The sequence below is a fragment of the Oncorhynchus nerka genome, linkage group LG12, assembly GCF_034236695.1.
Source record: "Oncorhynchus nerka isolate Pitt River linkage group LG12, Oner_Uvic_2.0, whole genome shotgun sequence".
NCBI lineage: Eukaryota > Metazoa > Chordata > Actinopteri > Salmoniformes > Salmonidae > Oncorhynchus > Oncorhynchus nerka.
The window spans coordinates 80,738,084-80,763,834 of record NC_088407.1 but is presented as its reverse complement, the minus strand read 5'-3'; the positions used below and the strand labels follow the sequence as shown (position 1 = coordinate 80,763,834).

The following is a 25,751-nucleotide window of genomic DNA, read 5'->3' as shown; positions in this document are numbered from 1 at the left end:
GTTGATCAATGGAAACAGGATGCACCTGAGCTCAATTTCGAGCCTCATAGCAAAGAGTCTGAATATGAATGTAAATAAGGTATTTAAAAATATATATATATATAATCATTTGCAAAAAATTCTAAAAACCTGTTTTCACTTTATCATTATGAGGGATTGTGAATAGATTGCTGAGGATTTGTATTTATTTAATCCATTTGAGAATGAGGCTGTAATTTAACAAAATGTGGAAAAAGTCAAAGGGTCGGAATGCTTTCTGAAGGCACTGTATGTCCCACTGTCTGGTACCCACAAATCCAACCCATAGGACACCACACTGTTGTTCCAGCCCAGCACTAACACACCCGATTCAACTACTCAAGTGTGTCATAATGTATTAAGTTAAGGGACAGAGGAAATAAAGCCAGTCGGTATCTGGTGTGACATGTCTGGTGAGTATTCAGGCCATGGAAGAACTGGGACATTTTCAGCTTCCAGGAATTGTGTACAGATCCTTGTGTCACGAACTGGCTCAAAGCCTGCAACAAAAGGGAGACAACGTGGAGATAAGGAGTAACAAAATATATATTTATTAAATAAGTAACTAAGTATAATTTACAACGGTGTGTGTAATCAGTAGTGTAAGTGAGTGTTTTGCATGCATGAATGTGATAATGGATAATGGTGTTGAAAGATGCCAAAGCAAACAACCAAAAAACCACCAAAAAACACAACAAAATCTAGAAAGATGTCTGCATGGAGAGAGTCTCCTCCATGAATGGGGAAGTGGTGTATTTATCCTGGGAGACACCGGGCCCAGACGTGTCTGCATGGAGAGAGTCTCCTCCATGAATGAGGAAGTGGTGTATTTATCCTGGGAGACACCGGGCCCAGGTGTGTCTGCATGGAGAGAGTCTCCTCCATGAATGAGGAAGTGGTGTATTTATCCTGGGAGACACCGGGCCCGGGTGTGTCTGCATGGAGAGAGTCTCCTCCATGAATGGGGAAGTGGTGTATTTATCCTGGGACACACCGGGCCCAGGTGTGTCTGCATGGAGAGAGTCTCCTCCATGAATGGGGAAGTGGTGTATTTATCCTGGGACACACCGGGCCCAGGTGTTTCCCATGAAGCTGACGACCCTCCCAACTCCGCCCACCGGCATCCTAATAAGGAAACAAGAACAAAGAGAGAATACGGCAGACAGAGTGGGAGGGTCGTCACACTTGCGACATTATGCATTATCATGTTAAGGTCATGGCGGCGGATGAATGGCACAACATTGGGCCTTAGGATCTTGTCACAGACAGCCATTGATAAAATGCAATTGTGTTCGTTGTCCATAATTTATGCCTGCCCATACCATAACCACACTGCCACCATGGGACACTCTGCCATCTGCCCGGTACAGTTGAAACCGGGATTCATCCGTGAAGAGCACACAGTGGGCCAGTGGACATTAAAGGTGAGTGTTTGCACACTGAAGTCGGTTACGACGTCAAACTGCAGTCAGGTCAAGACCCTGGTGAGGACGACGAGCACGCATTTGAGCTTCCCCGAGACGGTTTCTGACAGTTTGTGCAGAAATTCTTGGGTGTGCAAACCCACAGATTCATCAGCTCTCTGGGTTGCTGGTCTCAGACGATCCCACAGGTGAAGAGGCCGGATGTGGAGGTCCTGGGCTGGCATGGTAACACGTGGTCTGTGGTTGTGAGGCCGGATAAACATAATGCCAAATTCTCTCTCAACATTGAAGGCGGTTTATGGTAGAGAAATGAACATTTAATTCTCTGGCAACAGCTCTCGTGGACATTCCTGCAGTCAGCATGCCAATTGCACGTTCCCTCAAAAAATACATATGTGGCATTGTGTTGTGTGACAAAACTGCACATTTTAGAGTAGCCTTTTATTGTACCCAGCACAAGGTACACCTGTGTAATGATCATCCTGTTTAATCAGCTTCTTGATATGCCACACCTGTCAGACGGATGGATTATGTTGGCACTAACAGAAATGTAAACAAATTTGTGTACAAAAAAAATACGTTTTTTTTTGTGCGTATGGAAAATTTCAGCTCATGAAACATGAGACCAAGACTTCACATGTTGCGTTTATATATATTTTTTTTCAGTGTATATTGATCCGGATGTGAAGATGTAGGCCTTTCCCCTGCTGTAAATCAGACTACTGCACCTTTCACTGGACTTTTTTCTAACTGTTTCTGAACAGACCGTAGAAACTGAGATGTATGGCATTTTGGGTGTAATCTCAGTTAACCCAGAACTAAAACCGTGCGTAATCTGGTCAGATGCTAAATTTACGTGGTCTGTCCATCAGATATTATCATTTTAACTGTCCTCATCTTCTTTTTTTCCCCCATTGGTCTCTTTTGTTCTCTCACACATTCAACATACATGCCGATATAGCCTACGTACACACACACACACACAATACTCTCAACCAATTATTTCTCTTTTACAGCTGAAAGGACCATTCAGGTGATCGTTGCAGAAGCAAGAATCTTCCATGAATAATACCCAAACATACACTACCACACCACAGGAGGTTGGTGGCACCTTTAATCGGGGAGGACGGGCTGGTTGTAATGGCCGGAACAGAATGAGTAGAACTGTGTCAAATGCATCAAACACATGGTTTGGCATCATTCCATTCGCTCTAGCTGATATCAAAATAAAGACGCTCCTTCATCTCCACACTAATATCCCATTTCTACAATTTGGTAACTGAAATATATTTCCACTGTGGATTACATTAGGTACGTTAAATTATACATTTTTACAGTTAGAGGGAGGTGCACTAGTCTAGGTTACAAAACACAAACGATATGGGTACTCACATTACCCTTTAGAATGGAAGATGAAGCTTAAAACCTGAACATACCATCATTTTTGTTTTTATATTCAACTTTTGTATTTCAACGTGTCCATCTCCGCTCCTGGGCCCTGTTATAACAGTGGTGCTGCATGGTAACAGTCATTTAAAAAGGGCAGAGTCTCTGCCAGGACTGTGATTAAACATTCTAAACTTAATTCCTGTCTGTGGTAGTCGGTTCAATCCCTGAAGAAACAGCTTCATGCAGATTCTTTAAGTCAAACTAATGGAAACTCGTCTTTTTTCATTCTTTATTTGTGAGTGCTGGAGTTACACTGACTTGTGAAACAAGGTTTGCGTGGTTTTTGTTACTGTAAACAAATACAATATTCGTCACCATATTCCGTTTGTTTGATAGTTCTTTGTAGTGTCTGCTGCAGCAAGTACCGCAGGCCTATAAATTACATCTTGAAATTTGACTGACAAGACTTGAAATTAAGGTATAAACTTCCCCGTTTAAATAGAAAAATGGTACAATACTGCCCCCACAGGGGGACATTTCATTCACTTTTTAGACCCAGTATTACGTTTGATTATCAAAAGCCCTGGTCTGTAGGTCTGGGTTCCACTGTAACATTTTGTTTTTTGGGAGGGGTGACCGCAACGAGCACAGTAACTTTTAAGATTAATTTCATACAATTAGTCAATAAGGGATGAAATGCATACTTGAGATGTTTGGATGCGTCAACGAATATGATTGGTGATTGACATGACGCATCAACGTGGGTTGAGTTGGACACAATCAGATACACATTGAAATATGCTGTATCAGAATGTGTCAGATCTTGATACAGGGGTATTTTGTGCAGTGAGAGCTCTCTCCCTATGGCTTCAAAAGACAGGATTATTGATTTCCTGAGCTGTGTGTGTGTGTGAGAGATAAGAGTCGAGGTGTGTGTGTCGACAGACTAGTCGCCGTCTGACTGAATACAACCAAGAGTGAGAAAATGCCACATAAGACAAAGCAAAATTAAATCATATGTACACTGATGTGAAACCATGGGTTAAAAGAGACGCAGTCAAGCAAATGTGATCACAATGTTTAGTAAAACAGCAGTTATATCATTATGAACAACCAATGAGCTGGAGTGAAGTGGAATTATTAGTTATTGACACAGAAAAGACCCGTAACGCTACAGAACTAGGTATTGGGAGTTTTATCTTATACGACTTTATGGGATAGTTTCTACAGACACACATTAAGTTCCAATGGCATGGAGATTCTCCATCAAGCATGCTTTCTAGTCCAGTAGGATTCATTTGGGTCTGGAAAACCAGCCCTAATAACAGATTAAAACAAAACAAAAAGTTTATTGTTGTGCTATTAACAGTAAATCAGGAGGAATAGAAAGTATAAAACAGGTTCAGAGCAAAAACACAAACATTTAATATCTACAGCTTACATTGAAGAATCGCATTTCACCTGTACCACAGACAGCAGACAGATTACATTGGTAATGCAGTTTACAGACATTCTGACACCAGTATTCTGTCATCACATTGGTTTGGGCTGGGGTGTTACTGGCTTTGTACAGGTTAGTTAGTTGCTATGTTACTGCACTTGGCAGTTCTCCTCTTGGCGTGATGCTGTCATCATGGCCTCTTTGCGTTTCTCCCTCTGTTCCGGAGTCTTCCGTGTGCTCAGGGACCGACGGCCACGCCTCTCCTCGCCACTGGAGGCGGGACTAACACACAGGCCTTTCCCACCAGGGCTGTCAGACAGAGTTGCCATGCCGACAGGGCTCTGAAGGGACAGGGGCTCCAGCACCTGCAAGAGGAGGAAAGGGTTTTAAATGGTCATGTTATGGACAGAGACATGAGTGGACTCTCCCAGTCTTCCTAAAGTTAAATGGTCCACCCCTCCCCCCGTCTTCCTACAGTGAAATGGTCCACCCCTACCCCAGTCTTCCTACAGTGAAACGGTCCACCCCCCCTGCTTCAAAGATACCTGGTGGTATGACAAACTAGTTACAGCATAACAAAGTTCTTCTGCGATACTGGAGGTTGCAAAGGGGAGGACGGATCATAATAATGGCTGGAACAGAGCAAATGGAATGACATCAGACACATGGAAACCATGAGTTCGATGTATTTGATACCACAAGGCCGTCCTTCCCAATGAAGGTGCCACCAACCTCCTGTGCTCTGCAACTACCACAGGGAGGCTTCACCACAAGTTAATATGTCCCCAAAATGGATGTGATCTTTCACTAGACTGAAGTTATGGAGAGGGTGTTATTTTAAGTGCTATTCCTGAATGGGCCCGAGAGAGGAAGCCGTCTCACTAATGTCTTGTGGAAAAAAAGTCACAACAGGCTGATGGAAATGCCAGTACAATTCTATAAAATGCAGACAATTTGTTCATTTGACATGGTGGCATCTTTCAAAAATCTGGTCACCAATTGGATGGAAACGTAGCTACTGACGTGTGTGAGTGAATGTGTATGTTATCAGGTCTCCAGCGAGCCGTAGTCAAGAGTGATTTTCTATGTCGAGGAAAGAGGGTCCCCATTGCAGATGTGACCCAGGCTAGGGTCACATCCAGCTGACTGACTGAATACGACCATCTCACACCTTCTTTTAGTGACAAGTCTGTTCTCTACCCTCCATCTCTCCCATGGCTTATATCACGCTCTGCTGACCAATGACACACTGTAACTGCAGTGTGTGGCTCACCTTCAGGACTCTGCTGCCCCCTTGTGGGTGGGGGTGTGTGTAACTCACCTTGTGTTGGGGGGTTACAGAGGGGGTGGTGGCAGTGTGTCGTGCGGCGGCCAGACGAGGGCTACAGCGCTGCACTGCGGTTCTCCTCATGATGAAGGGACTGGCCTCTCCTAGAGGGATATCAGCAAACCCTGAGAGAGACATGAGACAAATCGAACATGAGGCCGATAGTAGTAGCTCAGGTTTATTATGCTTCAATAAGAACAAAGTTATTGTTGGAATCCATGTTCCCAGGTCTCACCTCTCTGCACCAGCTCAGGAAGTCCCTCTGGCCTAAACTCCTCCTCTTCCTGTCTACTTCCTGGTTTGGGTGTGGTTGCTGTTGCTTTGATCCTCTTGGCAGTGTTCAGCAGGGCCTCCTGGGCTTTAAATGGAGTGTTGCTGTTTTCACTAGCTGCTAGAACACCACAACCCCTCTTCCCCAACGACCCCTGACCCTGACCAGCAGGCACAGTGTTCTCAGAGTCGGTCTCTGCGGGAACTAACGGTATGAGTGCTTCCTGTGCCCTGGAGGCTGACCTCCTGCCTGACTTTCGCCTGGGTGTTTTATTGCTAGCATTGTTAGCCGTGTTGCTAGCGTTGTTAGCCGTGCTGCTAGTGGTTTGCGTGACAAGGCGCCCCAGGCGTGTTTCCAGCATGTCGTTGGTCTCCTCCAGCTTGTGGACACGGACCATCAGGCTGCAGTATTTATCCATGCTCTCGTCCACCTCCCTGCTCCTCTCCTCCAAGGCTTCAGTAAGCTCCTCCAGTTCAGACTCACTGCTCCTCTTCTGCGCTTCCAACTCCCTGCTTCTCTCTGCTAGAGTTTTGCTGAGCTCCTGCACCTCCTCACTCCTCTCCTCTAGAGCTTTCTTCAACTCTTTAAGTTCAGCTTGCACCTCCTCAGAGCTCCTCTTCTGTACCTCATCACTGCTCTCTTCACCAGCTGGAACGACAGGGAGGTTTTTACATAAAAATTTGTTTGTGTTTTACATGGAGAAAAAAAATATAAAAACATATCTATATCTGTTTTTAGCAACATTTACAGAAATGATGATTAATGTGCATTGTCCCTGTCAATTAAATATAATATGATGTTCCACAATCTGAAGTCTTTTCAGACAGTGGTGTAAAGTACTTAAGTAGTACTTTAAAGTATTTTTTAACTTACGTAGTTTTTGGGGATATCTGTACTTTACTATTTATATTTTTGACCAATTACTGTTACTTCACTACATCCCTAAAGAAAACAATGTACTTTTAACTCATTTTCCCTGACACCCAAAAGTACAACTTGCATTTTGAATGGCTAGCGGGACAGGAAAATGGTTAAATTCATGCACTTATCAAGAGAACATCCCTGGGTCATCCCCATTGTCTCTGGACTGGAGGACTCAAACACAAGTGCTTAGTTAGAACTTCCGCACTCAACAACCCGGTCGCATTCCGCTTCGCTCCACAGGTAGTATCACATTTTCATTTCATTACAGTACAACGGTTTGATTTGTTTGATCGTAGCTAGCTACATAGCTAGCTACATAGCCGTCTTTGTATCAAAGATAAATGTGTAGTCTAGAGCGATTTTCTAGGTTAGCTAGCCAGCTATTGTCGTTCTTTTAACGCAACGTAACGTAATCAACACTGCTGGCTAGCCAGCTAGCCCCCGAATAGCAGCACTGTAGAAACTATTACACTCAACGGAACGACTTGATTAGTGTAGTGTCAACAACGCCCCACTGCCAGCTAGCCTACAAAGTCAACAACGCAGCCACTGCCAGCTAGCCTACTTCAGCAATACTGTATCATTTTAATCATTTTAGTCAATAAGATTCTTGCTACGTAAGCTTAACTTTCTGAACATTCGAGACGTGTAGTCCACTTGTCATTCCAATCTCCTTTGCATTAGCGTAGCCTCTTGTGTAGCCTGTCAACTATGTGTCTGTCTATCCCTGTTCTCTCCTCTCTGCACAGACCATACAAACGCTCCACACTGCGTGGCTGCGGCCACCCTAATCTGGTGGTCCCAGCGCGCACGACCCACGTGGAGTTCCAGGTCTCCGGTAGCCTCTGGAACTGCCGATCTGCGGCCAACAAGGCAGAGTTCATCTCAGCCTATGCCTCCCTCCAGTCCCTCGACTTCTTGGCACTGACGGAAACATGGATCACCACAGATAACACTGCTACTCCTACTGCTCTCTCTTCGTCCGCCCACGTGTTCTCGCACACCCCGAGAGCTTCTGGTCAGCGGGGTGGTGGCACCGGGATCCTCATCTCTCCCAAGTGGTCATTCTCTCTTTCTCCCCTTACCCATCTGTCTATCGCCTCCTTTGAATTCCATGCTGTCACAGTTACCAGCCCTTTCAAGCTTAACATCCTTATCATTTATCGCCCTCCAGGTTCCCTCGGAGAGTTCATCAATGAGCTTGATGCCTTGATAAGCTCCTTTCCTGAGGACGGCTCACCTCTCACAGTTCTGGGCGACTTTAACCTCCCCACGTCTACCTTTGACTCATTCCTCTCTGCCTCCTTTCCACTCCTCTCCTCTTTTGACCTCACCCTCTCACCTTCCCCCTACTCACAAGGCAGGCAATACGCTCGACCTCATCTTTACTAGATGCTGTTCTTCCACTAACCTCATTGCAACTCCCCTCCAAGTCTCCGACCACTACCTTGTATCCTTTTCCCTCTCGCTCTCATCCAACACTTCCCACACTGCCCCTACTCGGATGGTATCGCGCCGTCCCAACCTTCGCTCTCTCTCCCCCGCTACTCTCTCCTCTTCCATCCTATCATCTCTTCCCTCTGCTCAAACCTTCTCCAACCTATCTCCTGATTCTGCCTCCTCAACCCTCCTCTCCTCCCTTTCTGCATCCTTTGACTCTATGTCCCCTATCCTCCAGGCCGGCTCGGTCCTCCCCTCCCGCTCCGTGGCTCGACGACTCATTGCGAGCTCACAGAACAAGGCTCCGGGCAGCCGAGCGGAAATGGAGGAAAACTCGCCTCCCGGCGGACCTGGCATCCTTTCACTCCCTCCTCTCTACATTTTCCTCTTCTGTCTCTGCTGCTAAAGCCACTTTCTACCACTCTAAATTCCAAGCATCTGCCTCTAACCCTAGGAAGCTCTTTGCCACCTTCTCCTCCCTCCTGAATCCTCCTCCCCCTCCCCTCCTCCCTCTCTGCAGATTACTTCGTCAACCATTTTGAAAAGAAGGTCGACGACATCCGATCCTCGTTTGCTAAGTCAAACGACACCGCTGGTTCTGCTCACACTGTCCTACCCTGTGCTCTGACCTCTTTCTCCCCTCTCTCTCCAGATGAAATCTCGCGTCTTGTGACGGCCGGCCGCCCAACAACCTGCCCGCTTGACCCTATCCCCTCCTCTCTTCTCCAGACCATTTCCGGAGACCTTCTCCCTTACCTCACCTCGCTCATCAACTCATCCCTGACCGCTGGCTACGTCCCTCCTGTCTTCAAGAGAGCGAGAGTTGCACCCCTTCTGAAAAAACCTACACTCGATCCCTCCGATGTCAACAACTACAGACCAGTATCCCTTCTTTCTTTTCTCTCCAAAACTCTTGAACGTGCCGTCCTTGGCCAGCTCTCCCGCTATCTCTCTCAGAATGACCTTCTTGATCCAAATCAGTCAGGTTTCAAGACTAGTCATTCAACTGAGACTGCTCTTCTCTGTATCACGGAGGCGCTCCGCACTGCTAAAGCTAACTCTCTCTCCTCTGCGCTCATCCTTCTAGACCTATCGGCTGCCTTCGATACTGTGAACCATCAGATCCTCCTCTCCACCCTCTCCGAGTTGGGCATCTCCGGCGCGGCCCACGCTTGGATTGCGTCCTACCTGACAGGTCGCTCCTACCAGGTGGCGTGGCGAGAATCTGTCTCCTCACCACGTGCTCTCACCACTGGTGTCCCCCAGGGCTCTGTTCTAGGCCCTCTCCCATTCTCGCTATACACCAAGTCACTTGGCTCTGTCATAACCTCACATGGTCTCTCCTATCATTGCTATGCAGACGACACACAATTAATCTTCTCCTTTCCCCCTTCTGATGACCAGGTGGCGAATCGCATCTCTGCATGTCTGGCAGACATATCAGTGTGGATGACGGATCACCACCTCAAGCTGAACCTCGGCAAGACGGAGCTGCTCTTCCTCCCGGGAAGGACTGCCCGTTCCATGATCTCGCCATCACGGTTGACAACTCCATTGTGTCCTCCTCCCAGAGCGCTAAGAACCTTGGCGTGATCCTGGACAACACCCTGTCGTTCTCAACTAACATCAAGGCGGTGGCCCGTTCCTGTAGGTTCATGCTCTACAACATCCGCAGAGTACGACCCTGCCTCACACAGGAAGCGGTGCAGGTCCTAATCCAGGCACTTGCCATCTCCCGTCTGGATTACTGCAACTCGCTGTTGGCTGGGCTCCCTGCCTGTGCCATTAAACCCCTACAACTCATCCAGAACGCCGCAGCCCGTCTGGTGTTCAACCTTCCCAAGTTCTCTCACGTCACCCCGCTCCTCCGCTCTCTCCACTGGCTTCCAGTTGAAGCTCGCATCCGCTACAAGACCATGGTGCTTGCCTACGGAGCTGTGAGGGGAACGGCACCTCAGTACCTCCAGGCTCTGATCAGGCCCTACACCCAAACAAGGGCACTGCGTTCATCCACCTCTGGCCTGCTCACCTCCCTACCACTGAGGAAGTACAGTTCCCGCTCAGCCCAGTCAAAACTGTTCGCTGCTCTGGCCCCCCAATGGTGGAACAAACTCCCTCACGACGCCAGGACAGCGGAGTCAATCACCACCTTCCGGAGACACCTGAAACCCCACCTCTTTAAGGAATACCTAGGATAGGATAAAGTAATCCTTCTCACCCCCCCCCTTAAAAGATTTAGATGCACTATTGTAAAGTGGCTGTTCCACTGGATGTCATAAGGTGAATGCACCAATTTGTAAGTCGCTCTGGATAAGAGCGTCTGCTAAATGACTTAAATGTAATGTAATGTTAGTTTGTACAGTGCATTCGGAAAGTATTCAGACCCCTTGACTTTTTCCACATTGTTATGCTACAGCATTATTTTAAAATGGATGAAATTGATATTTTTCCTCATCAATCCACACCACACACACAATACCCCATGATGACAAAGCAAAAACAGGATTTTACATTTTTGCAAACGTGTTAAAAAAACCTGAAATATTACATTTACATAAGTATTCAGACTCTTTCCTCAGTACTTTGTTGAAGCACCTTTGGCAACGACTACAGCCTCGAGTCTTGGGTATGTCGCTACAAAGCTTGGCACACCTGCACTTGAGGAGTTTCTCCAATTATTTTCTGCAGATCCTCTCAAGCTCTGTCAGGTTGGATGGGGATAGTCACTGCACAGCTATTTTCAGGTCTCTCCAGAGATGTTCGATTGGGTTCAAGTCCAGGCTTTGACTGAGCCACTCAAGCACATTCAGAGACTTGTTCTGAAGCCACTCCTTTGTTGTCTTGGCTGTGTGCTTAGGGTTGTTGTCCTGTTGGAAGGTGAACCTTCACCCCAGTCGGAGGACCTGAGTGCTCTGGAGCAGGTTTTCATCAAGGATCTCTCTGTACTTTGCTCCGTTCAGCTTTTCCTTGATCCTGACGAGTCTCTCAGTCCCTGCCGCTGAAAAACATCCCCACAGCATGATGTTGCCACCACCACGCTTCACCATAGGCATAGTGCCAGGTTTCCTCCAGACGTGACACTTGGCATTCAGGCCAAAGAGTTCAATCTTGGTTTCATCAGACCAGAGAATCTTGTTTCTCACGGTCAGAGTCCTTTAGGTGGCAGCGAGTGCTGCAGAGATGGGAGAACCTTCCAGAAGGACAACAATCTCCACAGAGGAACTCTGGAGCTCAGTCAGAGTGACCATCGGCTTCTTGGTCACCTCCCTGACCAAGGTCCTTCTCCCCCGATTGCTCAGTTTGTCTGGGCGGCCAATAGTCTTTGTGGTTCTAAACTACTTCCATTTAAGAATGATTGAGGCCACTGTGTTCTTGTTGGTAGCCTTCCCTAGATGTGCCTCAACGCAATCCTGTCTCGGAGCTCTACGGACTATTCTTTTGACCTCATAACTTGTTTTTTCTTCTCTCTGACATGCACTGTCAACTGTAGGACCTTACATAGACAGGTGTGTGCCTTTTCCAAATCATGTCCAATCAATTGAATTTGCCACAGGTGGACTCCAAGTTGTAGTTGCCCAGCTACACTTGATCCCTGAATCCACTTGTTTAAACAACAAACGCCTTATTTTCACCTAACTCTCTCATTCTGAAAATGAACCACATATTGTAGAGGGAAAACATTAGTTCACAGATTAGTTAGTTAGCATTTCACACAGATTACCAGAGTCCAGTAACGCAAAGAGTCGTAGACCAGTTAATAACACTATAGCGAATTGGTTAGGTTACTAAAGTTAGCTAGCTGGCGTTAGCTGTCTGATGTTATTAGCCTGCACATTTTTCACACCATAAACACAATCATTTGTTCACTTAAGTTGGTTAATGTTCCTCAACATTTCTCTGGCTAGCTAACGGATAACTTGATCAAGCTAGCAAGATAACGTTACTCAATACTTGTTCCACCACACTTTCTCGCCCACCTCAAACTTTCCAAATGCCAGTTGTTTTTCAGTTACAGCTCATGAAGTACGCTTCATCACCTTCTCACCCCTGGTCAGGCTTCTCACCTATCGTTACCTCTTGGTTATGGTTCAGGGAACGCTCTGCTGTTTACTGACAAACTGCCTTTGTACTCTTTGTCTTTACAAAGCTGATGCGGTAACTAGCGAATTGGTTGTCTCTTCTCTCTTCAGTCGCGTGTTGCATTCTTATGTGAACGATTGGCTGAGCCTTGGACACAGACAGTATCACTCTTTCGCTTACAACCAGTACTGATCCAAAGCCCCCCCCTAAACATTAGCATCGGATCGACACAAACCATATTTTTGTATCCCTGCCAAATGCACTGTAAATTATGTGTGTGCCCCTGGCTACCCGTAAATAAAAATACATTTAAAAATGGTGCCGTCTGGTTTGCAATATAAGGAATTTGAAATGATTTATACATTTACTTTCAATGCTTAACTATATTTTAGCAATTACATTTACTTTTGATACTTAAGTATATTTAAAACCAAATACTTTTAGACTTTTACTCAAGTAGTGTTTTACTGGGTGACTTTTACTTGAGAAATGTTCTAAGATATCTTTACTTTTACAAGTTTTACAAATTGGGTACTTTTTCCACCCCTTGTTTCAAATAATGTAAGTATTTATGTGGGGTTCCCCAGGGTTCAATTCTGGGGCCCCTACTGTTTTCATATATCAATGATATTTATTATTGATGGTAATGTAGTAGATAATGGTACCTGGTGTCTGGCTGGCCTGTAGTTTCTGGGTCTCCAGTACAAGAGCCTCCCTCTCCTTCTCCAGCTGTTTACAGGAGTTCATCCACAGGTTAATCTTACTGAGGGCTGAGTCCCTCTCCTTAGACAGACGGGCCACTCTGGAGCTCAGCTCCGATACCTTCCAGACAGGACACAGATAAAAAAAAATATTAGTTACCATAATAATCACTCACAGATAAAAAAAAAAAAGGTAATACATTTTCAAGTGGTTTTACTCCTAATTTAATGCAATGAATTTCCAGGCCGTAAAGCAACAATGTGACAAGGGCTGTATACCTGTTTGCTGCTGTCCTGCTGTGTGATGGTAGTGCTGACAAGGGCTGTATACCTGTTTGCTGCTGTCCTGCTGTGTGATGGTAGTGCTGAGCTCCTCCATTCTGGTTCTCAGACTGCTCAGCTCTGACAGATGACCTCTGACCTCCTCCTCCGCTGCAGCCAACTGTCCCCTCAGCACCTCCTGCTCCGAGGTCAGCTCCCCACTAAGGGCTGCAACCTCCTCCTCCTGCTGTGCCTTCAGCACCTCTTTCTCAGAGGTAACCTCCTCCAGGGATAACTAGGGAGGAGTCCGTAGTGTGTTAGAAAAAGGACATACATAGTGTGACTGACATACTGCATTGCTGAACCAGAAGACCGGCACAGTTTAACACATCTGTTTCCAACACGTTAACCGTGGTTGAAAAGTACCAAGATCATTCCAGTCTCGTATTGATGAATGAAAACCCCAAATACTAAGAATATAGGCTATTCTACATGATATCAATAGGACTATAGAAAACGACTGACCTTGTAGCTTTCTGACTGCTGCTGTAGTTCTAGTCTCTCTGCAGACTGAGCCTGTTCTTTCTGCTCCCGCTCCGACAGTAGTGCCTGCAGCTTCTCCATCTCTTGCTGCAGGGTGTTGTTGTTCTCTCGGATGTCCTGCATCTCTCTCTGCTGTGCCTCCAGGTCCTCCTGCAGTCTCAGAGTCAGCATCTCTCTCTCCTTCTCCCGCTCGATCTCCAAAGCCTGCAGTCGATCCACCTCTTTCTTCAGCCTCTCCCCCTCAGTCTTCCATTCCTCCGTTAGAGACCGCATTCTCTCCTTCTCTCCCTCCAGGCCTTCTCTGCATTTCTGCAGCTCCGAGCTCACAGAGCCAAGCTGGGCCTGTAACTCTTCCACCATTGCCCTCTGTTTGTCCTCCGCCTCTCTCATCCCTTTCTCCAGTTCCTCAGTGGCAGCTCGGTTTGCTGCCTTCATCTCCTCAATCTCTGCGTTCTTCAGAGAGAGCAATTCCTCAAGCCTCTCCTTCTCATTTCTCAGGCTGTCCAGTTCGGCGGTCATCTCCTCAATCTTACTGGCCAGTTCCTTTTTCTCTTCCTCCAACTCTTCAAGTTGGGCAGTGGCCGTCTCGGCCTGAAGCACAGCCTCCTCTAGGTTTTGGTCAGCGTCTTCCCTCTCCCTCTCCTGTTTGTCTAGCTGGTCCTGAAGAGCATCTGCTTTCCTCTGGGCAGCCTTCAGCAGTTCGCTCATGTGTTTTTTCTTTCTCTCGTCTGACTCTATGCGGACCCGGAGCTTCTCGATGCCCGACCTCATTTGGGCCACCTCCTCCTGGGTTGAGTTGAGGCGTGAGGCTATCTCTCCTTTCTCTAGCAGAGAAGACTCCAGAGACTGGGCTAGTCTAGATATCTCCCCTTCCAAAGACTGGATCTTAGAGGCCATGGACTCAGTGTTTTTGCTCGCAATGTTCTGGTTATCTTTGAAGCTGTTCAGTTGGTTAATCAGGTTGTCCTTCTCCCCGCTCTGCAGGGTGATGGTCTTCTCTAGCGCCTGACACTGCAGCACCAGCTGACCGCTCTCCATCTGCAGACTCTCCAGGTTAGCAGACGTCACATCAGATTCCCTCTTCCCATTTCTGATATCTTCCTCTAAGATCTTAATAACCTCTCTAGTATCCACGTTTGTCTTCTCCAGACTCTCTGCCTTATCCCTCCACTGTGCCACTGACTGTTCCAGCTCATTCCTATCCTCGCTGCAGGACACTATCTCTTGTCTGAGTTGTCCGTTCTCTGAGGTGAGGGTGGCCAGCTGCTGGGCCAGGTCACATTTAGCTTTGCGGCTAGCCTCCATCTCCCTCTCCAGCGTGACTTTCTGCTCGGTCAAGCACTCCAAATCAGCCTCCATGGAGAGGATGTGTTTCTCCAGATTGGCCTTCTCAGAACGAACCCTCTTCAGTTCACTTTCCACCTGGAAGAACCTCTCGCTCCAACCACCTTCAGGATGGAAGAATCATATCTTCATTCATTCATAAATAAAGTAAAAAGCTTTTCACTTTCTATACATTAGCCTAAAGCACAAAAATTAAACCAATTAGATGCAAACACTATTAAAATGAGGCATATTACAAAGATTAAATTAGAGGTCCAGAATTTGGGTTTCTGGTCCTTACCTTTGGCCCTCTCCAGCGTCTCTAGCATCTCCATGACATCAGAGAGCTGACATTTAGAGGTCTGCAGCGCCAGTCTCAGGGACTCTGCCTCCTCTGTCAACTCTGAGATCTGGTCACCTGATAATAATAAATACATGTTATTGTCATCATTAAAACACCCTTGAGAGTAAACATAAAACACAGGACAAAAGATTGAAAACAGCAACCCGAGGAACTTAGTTACTGCATGAAACTAAGGTTGGTAAGACATCACATATCACCGTTATTGAGAATATAAAACCTTGGACATAAAAGCAGAGATAAGCCAAATTATGCTAGTAAGTGTTAGTGCAAGACAGACAAGTACAACAGTATGGCGTTTGTTTATATTATGGAGGGGGCGAGCGGGGGGGGACATAGGAGAGATAGTGTTCAGTTAAAAACCAACCTAGTGTCCGTCTCTCCACTACGGCAGCGCTAATCTTCTCCGCGGCACCACACATCTCTTTCTCCATCTGTTGGACCTTCACCTCTAACTCTTCAACTTTGACCTCCAGCTCAGAGCACAGCTCCTTCCTGAGGGTCATCTCAGAGGTAGCGAGGTCAAGCTGGGAGTGGAGGGTCTGTAGCTCCTCCTCTAGCTTTCTGACCGCCTCCCTGCTCTGGGCCAACTGGTCCTGGTCACGAGGAGCTTCAGAGACTGCTGGATGTTCACCGCCGCGGGTCACTTCATCATCATCATCTAGGCTTTTACTGAGCGCTTTCTGCTGCTCTACAGGGACTTTATCCATGCAGTCACTGAACTCTCCAGCTGGCTCATTGTTGCCGTCACTTCCTGTCTGTTGAGGTACCTCAGAGTTGTGGAGGTCATCTGATTGCTCAGCTGATGAGATCAATGAAATAAAGTAAATCCTTGTGAACCCGAAGCATATTATATTAACATTAAGATGTGTAAATGGAAAACATAACAACTAGAAATTCAATGCCTTATCATATCATCAACAAACCTGTGGGTTTCATCTCCACGGCATCTTCTTTTAAGGGGAAGCTGACGTTGAAGAAGGAGCCTGACGTCTGTCTGGAAGTCGGTCCGTCCGCCTCTCCTGCAGAGACCTTCTGGTCTCTCTTGGTCTGAAGCTGCTCTATGAGAGACTGCTGCTGGCTTGCCTGTCATAATAATAATAATACATTTACTAAACACATTTTTACTTCCAAGGACCTATACAATACAGGCCATCGTTGTAAATAAGTATTTGACCTGCCTTGTAAAATAAACACTAAAAAAACGAAATCACAAAATTACATACACAATTAGCTCTCCCACTTTATGGATTTACCTGAGTCATCAGGCTGTCATAGTGCTCCTTGAACAGGGCTAGTTCACCCTGCAGTCCCCTCAGTCTCTGCTGGAGCTCGGTTTGTTCCCTCTCAAACGTTCCGATCCTCTCTCTGGTTTCGTCCTCGCTCTGCCGGGTCGCTCTCTCAAACGCAGACTGAACAGCCTCGTAGTTCTCCGCCAGGCTCTGTAGCGTACGCTGGAGACACTCGTTCTCCCGTTTGACCGCGTCTCTCTCATCCCCAGCATCATCCCCAGCATTCTCCTTCTCCAGAACTGTCCTTCTCCACGGCCTCTTCTCCACGCAACTGTCAGCCTCACGGTCAACTGTCCTTCTGCACAGTCAACTGCTCCTTCTCCACAGTCAACTGCTCCTTCTCCACAGTCAACTGCTCCTTCTCCACGGTCAACTGCTCCTTCTCCACGGCCAACTGCTCCTTCTCCACGGCCAACTCAACTGCTCCTTCTCCACGGCCAACTGCTCCTTCTCCACGGTCAACTGCTCCTTCTCCACGGTCAACTGCTCCTTCTCCACAGTGAGCTGAATGATGTCCATCTCCAGTTGGCTGTGTTTACTAACCTCCTCCTCCAGGGTCTCCATCAGCCCATCAACAGTGGTCTGGAGTGATTCCACTAAACCTGCTGTGGACAAGGCAGCCTGCATCTGCTGGCGAGTGTCTTCAAGAGTTGCTGTCACCTGGGTGACTTCACAGCTCTTCTCTGACAGCTGCTCTTTGACAGAGCCCAGCTCGGTCTCCAATGTGGACCTTTGCGTCACGCTCTCCTCCAGTCTCCCGTTCAGAGAGGCCACGGTTCCTCTGAGTTCCTCCACAGTTCCTTTAAGCTCCTCTATCTGGGTGTCAAAGGTGTTCATGCAGGCCTCGTTGTCCTCCAGGTCCATCTGAAGCATTTCCAGCTGGACCTTGATCTTGTTCATGCTGATGACCTTCTCTTTCAGGGCGTCGGTAGCTTTGTCTTGTTCAGACTCAGCCTGGTTCAACCTCTCTTTCAGACTCTTGATCTTACGGTCTTTCTCATCGACACTGTTTCTGGCAGAAGACAAATCTTCTCTCAGCTTAGACAGCTCTAGTGAGGCCCTCTCCCACTTCTCCTTAGCCTCGGCTCCCTCCTGGCTTTTACTCTCCAGCTGGCTCTTTATAATCTCAAGCTGCTTTTTCAGGCCTCTTTGTTTCTGGAGGTAAGTCTCCAGCTCTGTGACATGGATCTCGGCTTCCTTATGGAGTCTCTCTGAGAGCTCTTTGACTTGCATCTCCTGAGAAGAGATTAGGTTTGTTTTCTCCACTAGGCTGCTCTCCAGGTTGGAGTTGAGCTCCACGGCAGCCGAGTGAGTCTTCTGCAGAGCTTCCAGGGAGTTATTCAGGTCAGAAGACAGCTGGGCGGAAGCAGCATTATTCTCAGTGAGTATGTCCTTCAATGTAGAGATCTGCTTCAGCAAACCATTCCTCTCCTCTTCCTGTGAGTCCTGAAGGCTTTGATACTTCACAGAAACCTCTTCAGCTTCCCTCTGGATTTTCTCTACCATCTCTGCCTTTTCCCTCTCAAGATCTGAGGCCTTGGTCTCAGCTTCGTTCACCTGAGCCTCTAGTTTTTCAACCACGTCTCTCAGTATGTGCAGCTCTGATTCAGTCTGGGTCAGGGTCTCGGTCATGTTCTGCAGAGCGCTTATGGTCTCCTGTGCCGCAGCCGTCAGAGTATCACAGCGCTCCTGTAGAGAGCCAACAGTCTTCGCCTGCTCTGAGAGGCTATTGACTTCACCCTGAAGACTTTCCCCTCTCTTTTCTGCCTCGGAAAGCTTCTCCACAAGATCCTCTTTAGTATTGACAATGTTGTCATACTTGGCCTGTAGTTTAACACACAAACTTTTCTGGATCTTCAGGTTGGACTCCAGTGAAGACACCTGGTCCTGGAGGAACGGCAGCTCCTGCTGAATCTTAACCAGACTCAGCTGGGCGTGCTCAACCTCGTCTGCCTTCGATGCTAAGCTTTCCTCACACTCCTTCAGGAGGGAGGTCTTCTCCTGGGTAAATCTGGCCAGTTGTTCCTCCTGTAGGGCTATGGTCTGAGCCAGACTCTCCCTGAGCTGGGCTACATCGCTCTGGCCTAACTCCACCAGAGCATCTTTGGACCGGGCCAGGTCGCAGGCCGCCTGGTACTGCTCCTGGAGCTCAGTGTGAAACATTTCGGCCCGCTCCGCCCTGCCAGTCTCCACCTGCAGCCTGGACCCCAGATCCTTCACTTGTCCCTCAAGCTGGGTCATCTGCAACCCAACATTTTCCAGGTTTTTTAAGTGTTTCTGGTCAGACTCCTCCAGCTGTTTCTGGAGCTCTTCGTACATGCGGCCCTTCTCCTCCAGGTCGGTACACTTGTTGAGGAGTTCTCCTTTCAGGGAGTCGATCTGCCCTGATAGACAAGCCTTCTCAGCCTCCAGAGTCTTCAGCTGCTCCTGTAGACCTATTTTATCGTCATTCAACGAGCCCAGACTCTTCTCCAGCTCAGTGATTTTGTCGACTAAGCCTTGCTGCACAGCCTCAGTCTCGTTAACGAGCGTCTCCTTCTCCGTTTTCCATCCCTGAAGTGTCTCGTTCTCTTTCTTCAGCTGCACAAACTCACCCCGAGTGGTGGTCAGGGTTGTCTTCAGTTCCTGGATCTCCTTCTCCAGAGCGCTGTGTTTGTTTGTGATCTGTTCCACTTCCTGTTTTTGGGTATTCAGTTCACTCTGAGTCTTGTCATTCTTGGTCTCTGCGTCTGTGAGCGTTTTCTTTAGGTTCTCTAGATCTTGGGCTGACGATCTGGTCTGGCTTTCCAGTTTAGTGACAAGTCCTTTCAGCTCTTCGGACTGGGCTTCATTTTTGGCTGTTGAACAACAGACACACAGAAACAACATGTAATGTGGGGAAGCCAAAACCAGAGATATGACATGACAAGGCATGGAATGAAAATGAGCTCATTCCACATCAAACAGGATTTAAAACATTATTTTTACATTGCTAGATCATAATAGATAGGTTTGGAAACCACGCACAAAGTCTCACTTAAACAAGAGATTTTATATCAATGAGTACCTGGACAAATAAAGGTTAAACAAAACCAACAACCTACCTCTGAAGTCATCCAGCATGCTCTGGGTGCGTTTGAGGTTCTGCTCGGCGCTCTTCCTCTCCTCCTCCAGCTGAGAGAGCCTCTTGCTACCCTGGTCCAGCTGGGCGCTCACAGTGTTCTTCTCTCTCTGCAGCTCCTGGACAAGTTAAACACACAACAATCAGATTACTTCTGGTTCCAAGATGGAGGACATCCAATGTCCTTAAAGACCACCCAGACTAGGGGTGAAACATTGTGTGCGTATATTAAAACAGTCGTTTTTTGGTGTGTGTGGTTTCATTGCGTTTTTTAAATTTGATTTAGTCCAGCACATTTTTCCACAAATGAACACATTACAGAAGAATACATAAATTCCATGAATCATGGCCCACCTCAAATTTCTTCCTGAGGTCCTGCTCCTTGTTTTGGCTGGCCTGTTGGCTCTGTTCTGACCTCAGCAGCTTCTGTTTCTGCTCCTCCTGGTCTCTCTCCAGCTGGCTCCTCTGGCATGACACCTGGCAGAGGGCAGTGACATACTTGGTAACAGGAAGTGAACTTGTAGAAATGAATAACTCCAGCCCATAATCACAACGTATTACATTACCTTGTCCATCTCAGCCTGCAGGATGTTGTGGTCTTTCTTGGCTTGCTGTATCTCCTGGTTCAGCTTGGTCTTGGTCTGGTTAAACTGCTGCTCTAGGGAGTGGTGGCTGCTCTGGAGGTGGGACAGCTCCTACACACAAACACAAGAAAACATACATTTATACACCTCCCTTCAGCAACAGCAACACTAAACCCATGGGTAACAGAGATTGAAGTTGCCACAGGTGGATTCTCAGTATTAATTTCAACTACAGAGTGTGAAAGAACAGAGGACAAAGCGAGCAAACCTTCTGGCTCTCCTTCTCCTGGTCCTTGACCTTCTGTTCCAGAGCTCGTCTGCAGCTCTCAGCGTTGTGCCTCTGGCAGGACATCTCTTCAGAGACCTGTTTCAATTTCTGCTCCATTGACACACACTGGGAGGAGGCACAGTAATGATTCATACATTTTCTTATGTTCAAAACAGCCCTCAGAAACACAACAGGAATGCATTAGCAAATTATTGTATTTTTTTAATACGCCATATATCCCCTACCTTGGCGACAGCTTGTTCGTGCTGAGTGGTAGCCTTGCTTAGTTCATCTCTGCTCTTGCCCAGGGTCTTGTCTCTGTCTGTCAGGTCTCTCCTAGCCTGGTCCAGCTGGCCTTGGAGCTCCTGGAGCCTGCCGCTCTGCATCCTCGCGTCCTTCTCCTGTGACTGCAGATGCTGCTCCAGCTCAGACACTTTACTCTTCAGCTCTGTCAGGACATTAAAAAACAGGACCAAACATTGAGAAACCACCAGAGTTTTCCCAGTCAGAACACTGAATTTTTTCCTTTACACTGCGTTTTCTCACAAATGTGCCTACTGACAGGGTTTGTAAAGAAGGTATTAGTACAACAGGGCGTGGCCTAAAGGATAGTATTAGTATAACAGGGCGTGTTCTCATGGGTAGTATTAGTGTAACAGGGCGTGGCCTAAAGGATAGTATTAGTATAACAGGGCGTGGCCTAACCTTGATTCAGCATCCTCAGCTGTTCCATCTGCTGGGAGGAGCCATCAGAATCAAACTGGGATACAGATGTGCTGATTCGCTGGGTGGATTTGATTGGTGTATCCTCCGTGTTCCACATGAAGCCGCCAGCAGATGTCCCGCCCCCTGCCCGCCTAGCCAGGGGCGTTTCAATGGTGCCCTGGGACTGGCGGCCCTTGTCTTGCTGTTGCCATGGGAATATGGAGGAGCCTGCTTGTTGCCGGGTGGCAATGTCCTTATGACTGACGGACGACTGGTTCAACAGCTAGATGACGAGACAGAAGCATGCATCAGTATGCATCGTATTAAAGTCCCTCCAGGAATTTGCAATTGCAACTCTTCTGTGTGCAAAATCAACAATTCCCTGCATATTACGAGGGTTTGCAAATTGGACAAATCACTGCAATATCACAGCATAAAACGGTTTGCTCACAGCATTACAAAAGGAGGGATCGCAATTTTAGCTTATCGCTGCACTTTAACCACATAAAATGCGTCAGTGTAGTTTTGGGACAATTGGATAAAAATCATAGTAAATTGCCATGCAAAGTCTAAGAACTGCAATGGCAAAATCAAACATTTTTGCCCACAAATATAACAGAAAAGCGCAGCACAATCCTGGAGGGGCTGGTATTACACCATCCAGATGTGGTCAAATTTATTGGCACCCTTGCAATTTTATTTAAAAAAAAACATGTTTAATTGCTATTTTTACCTATAGGCACCTGCACTACAGGTGAATTAAATTACACAAACGAGAATCAGCCTCCAACCAAACTAACTATAACTTTAAAGTGAAAAATAACAGTGTCAGTTTAGATTTGTTCTTCTGGGTCCTTTGCAGTTGCAAATCAAACAATAACACCTGTAAACACCAACAGTGTCTGCCATTTAAAACCATTTCAGGAGAAATAGTGAATTATGCAAGGGTGCCGATACTTTGGACCGCGTCTGTATATACCATATGTTATGCTACTTCAAAGCAACAACAACGCTTTGATTTGTATGACTAGTTTCAACAGGTATAGATGTTTTATTGTCACATACACTAGATAGGTGCAGTGAAATGTGTTGTTTTACAGGGTCAGCTATAGTAGTATGATAGGTGCAGTGAAATGTGTTGTTTTACAGGGTCAGCTATAGTAGTATGATAGGTGCAGTGAAATGTGTTGTTTTACAGAGTCAGCTATAGTAGTATGATAGGTGCAGTGAAATGTGTTGTTTTACAGGGTCAGCTATAGTAGTATGATAGGTGCAGTGAAATGTGTTGTTTTACAGGGTCAGCTATAGTAGTATGATAGGTGCAGTGAAATGTGTTGTTTTACAGGGTCAGCTATAGTAGTATGATAGGTGCAGTGAAATGTGTTGTTTTACAGGGTCAGCCATAGTAGTACGGCACCCATGGATCAAATTAGGGTTCAGTACCTTGCTCAAAGGCACATCAAAAGACGCTGGTATTTGAAACAGGGACCTTTCAGTTCCAGAGTGTCATAGTGGATTATCATGCTAACAAAACCACTCCAATTGTAGTCCCTGCACTGCATCTGACTGTGTGGTTGTGCTACTGAGCATTTCAACTCACTTTGACCTGTGTGATTTTCAGTTCGGCTTCCAGTCTCTTCCTCTCTTCCACCTCCTGGTTGTATCTCTCCTGAAGGTCCTCCAGCCTGGAGTCTGGGAGGGAGAGAAACTGTTCACAACACAACCATGCACTTAAAATAGACAGATGATACTAGTTATGGAGGCGGCTACCAGGGTCCGGGTCAATTTCCTTTCAATTCCAGTCCATTCAGGAAGTACACTGAAATTCCCTCCAATTGTTTTTGATTAGTAGTATTTGGAATTGAAATCAAATGTATTTATAAAGCACTTTTTACAGCAGCCAAATCAGAATTTGGTTTACTTTCTGAATTGAAATGGACTCCAACCATGGCTACAACTGCACCGTGACACATTTTTACCAGGTAAGTTGACTGAGAACACATTCTCATTTACAGCAACGACCTGGGAATTAGTTACAGGGGAGAGGAGGGGGGTGAATGAGCCAATTGCACAGAATATAAGTGGGCCATATTGTGGTACTCTACCATGCTGTCTGTAGCTGGGAGTAGCAGCAGGAGTGGCAAAGGTCTTCTGAGGAGTGCTGTAGGACTGTAGATCAGAGGAGTGGGAGGGCTGAGAACGGTCCTTTTCATTCTTATATCTGTAGAGGAATACAGTGTTATTATTACCATGTTGTAACCATCCTATTCCTAGGCTAGCTAAGCATCTCCAGTATGTGCACAAAGCCAACGGATTTCTCGTACAGCCCTAGTGTACAGTAGTACTGAGCAAGCGACTCACTTCTTGAGTTCCTGCTCCAGTCGTTCTATGGTCTTCTTGCTGGTGCTGAGCTGACCCTCCAGGTTGCTGACCTGTTGCACTTTGACCCCCAGGTCGTGGGTCGCCTTCTGACGGGCCTTCTCCACGGCGTCACATGACTCTACTAAGGCCTGGTTCTCCCTCTTAATGGCAGACGCCTCGCTCTTCTCACTGTCAACCTGGAGAACACACAACTTTGAATGTCTAACACACAAACCGAATGTAAAAACAGAAATTCCCCTAGGATAAAGTATTGTTAATGTTTTGGAATTCAACACCATAACTTAAGTCACCAACCTTTTGTTTCTGTTTTTGTAGAGCAGCCTCCAGTGAGTCGAGCTGGAATTGTTTCTGATTCCTCTCCTTCTTCAGTTTGTCCAGCTGTCCCTCAATCTCTTGTATCTTCTGCAGGGCTTTACCTGAAAGACCATCTTTCCACTCCTCCACTACCCAGCTCATACTGCTTCAATATCTGTAGCTAGCTACGTCAAGCCTCAACCGGCATATCCTGGGAGGGGAGAAGTACCACAAAAACAAACGTTAGCTAGCTAAGCATATTTGAATGGAGGCAGTGCTAGTGACATAGCACTAAATAGTACACCAGATTCATGTTTTATATTGAATTTCACAATTCAGATATTTATTTGATTTTATTGATGTAAAAAAAAAAAATACAATATCCAAATGTAAAAGTGCATATAAAATGATCAGGAATTTGTCACATTTATATGGATACTAGTGACAAAGATTATCTGACAGGTTTGACTCAGTAAATAGTGTTTGGTCGTCACAGTTTACACACACACATGTATAACTAACTATTAGCAAGTTTATTCCATTCGGTCCTGGGACGAATGAGAGCAAGTTTTTTCAATAATTTTTATCAAATGTATCGCATACTTTCGTTAGTGGAGAATCATGAACTATCAAAGACTAAAAGAAATCTCACTCTCTGCTACTTACTCGTTTTGAATCATATGTCTTGGTTATAAATGAGGCATAATTCTACTGCCTTTTATCAAATATATTATTACTCTGCGTTTATGCACTTTAACTTAGATAGCTAACGCTAGCTAATCAAACTACCGTTAGCCTAATTTAGCGCTAGCTAGACCGCTTTTCATATCGAATGTAAACAAAGTAAAAGTCACAGCGGACGAACAGAGTAGTTTTTGCAACTACCAAAACTGTTCAAAACAAATATTGGGTCCAATTTAACTATCTGCTTTACCAACCTGTTGCAAAAAAAAAGTTGTAGGTAGAAATGTGAACTCACCTAAAAGCGGTGATTCTTGTTCTTGAGATTTCGCTCCGAAAGACAAAATGCTGCTGAGAATTCAAAATCTCCAGTAATCTCCGATGTGGCGTTTGATTGGATGATTATAGTCACTTTGTCAGAAACTCACCATTGATTGGACGCTGGAATTTGAACAAAGTCCCCGCCCCCAGAATATTGCGGCAGTTTATTTGTCACGTGACTAACCAAGGAACTGAAGGGTTGGTCTCAGGGAGGGATCAGTCTTCAAACTCGTGTATTGTATTGTATTGTATTGGTTTGTAGTTACTCATCCTCATCTGGTAAATTGTTGTAACGTCTCCTAAACTCAGTTAATGCACATTACAACTACTATGGTTTGCATTGTTTTAATTTATGGGAATTTGCATTCAGTTGTTTCATTTATAGCTAATGCCGCATTCACTCGGAACTAAGAAACTCGAACCGGCACGTGTATAATAACTACAACCAGTTAACAAGTAGAACATTTCAGAGTTTCCTAGTTCCGAATAGCAGGTGAACGTGGCTTTAATATCAAATTAAATTCAAATGGCTTTATTGACATGGGAAACATGTTTACATTGCCAAACCAACTGAAATAGATAATAAACATCCCCCTTTCCCATTGTCTTTTTTGCCTCAGT

At 46.2% G+C, this 25,751-nt stretch overlaps 1 protein-coding gene across 1 annotated transcript; it reads right to left on the bottom strand.

Annotated features, from left to right (window-relative positions):
• Positions 1–3,897: 3,897 nt before the first annotated feature.
• Positions 3,898–25,195, bottom strand: LOC115138746 (centromere protein F). The gene is given in 23 exon segments (XM_029675921.2): positions 3,898–4,637; positions 5,594–5,724; positions 5,835–6,518; positions 12,980–13,136; positions 13,347–13,571; positions 13,802–15,267; positions 15,444–15,560; positions 15,871–16,305; positions 16,430–16,589; positions 16,760–17,090; positions 17,092–17,210; positions 17,213–19,632; positions 19,879–20,014; positions 20,250–20,372; positions 20,462–20,590; positions 20,748–20,873; positions 20,993–21,195; positions 21,453–21,735; positions 23,053–23,144; positions 23,558–23,673; positions 23,814–24,010; positions 24,129–24,339; positions 25,108–25,195. Coding segments are annotated over 22 exon segments (8,028 nt in total). The 5' UTR covers positions 24,291–24,339; positions 25,108–25,195; the 3' UTR covers positions 3,898–4,421.
• Between the last annotated feature and the right edge of the window lie 556 nt (positions 25,196–25,751).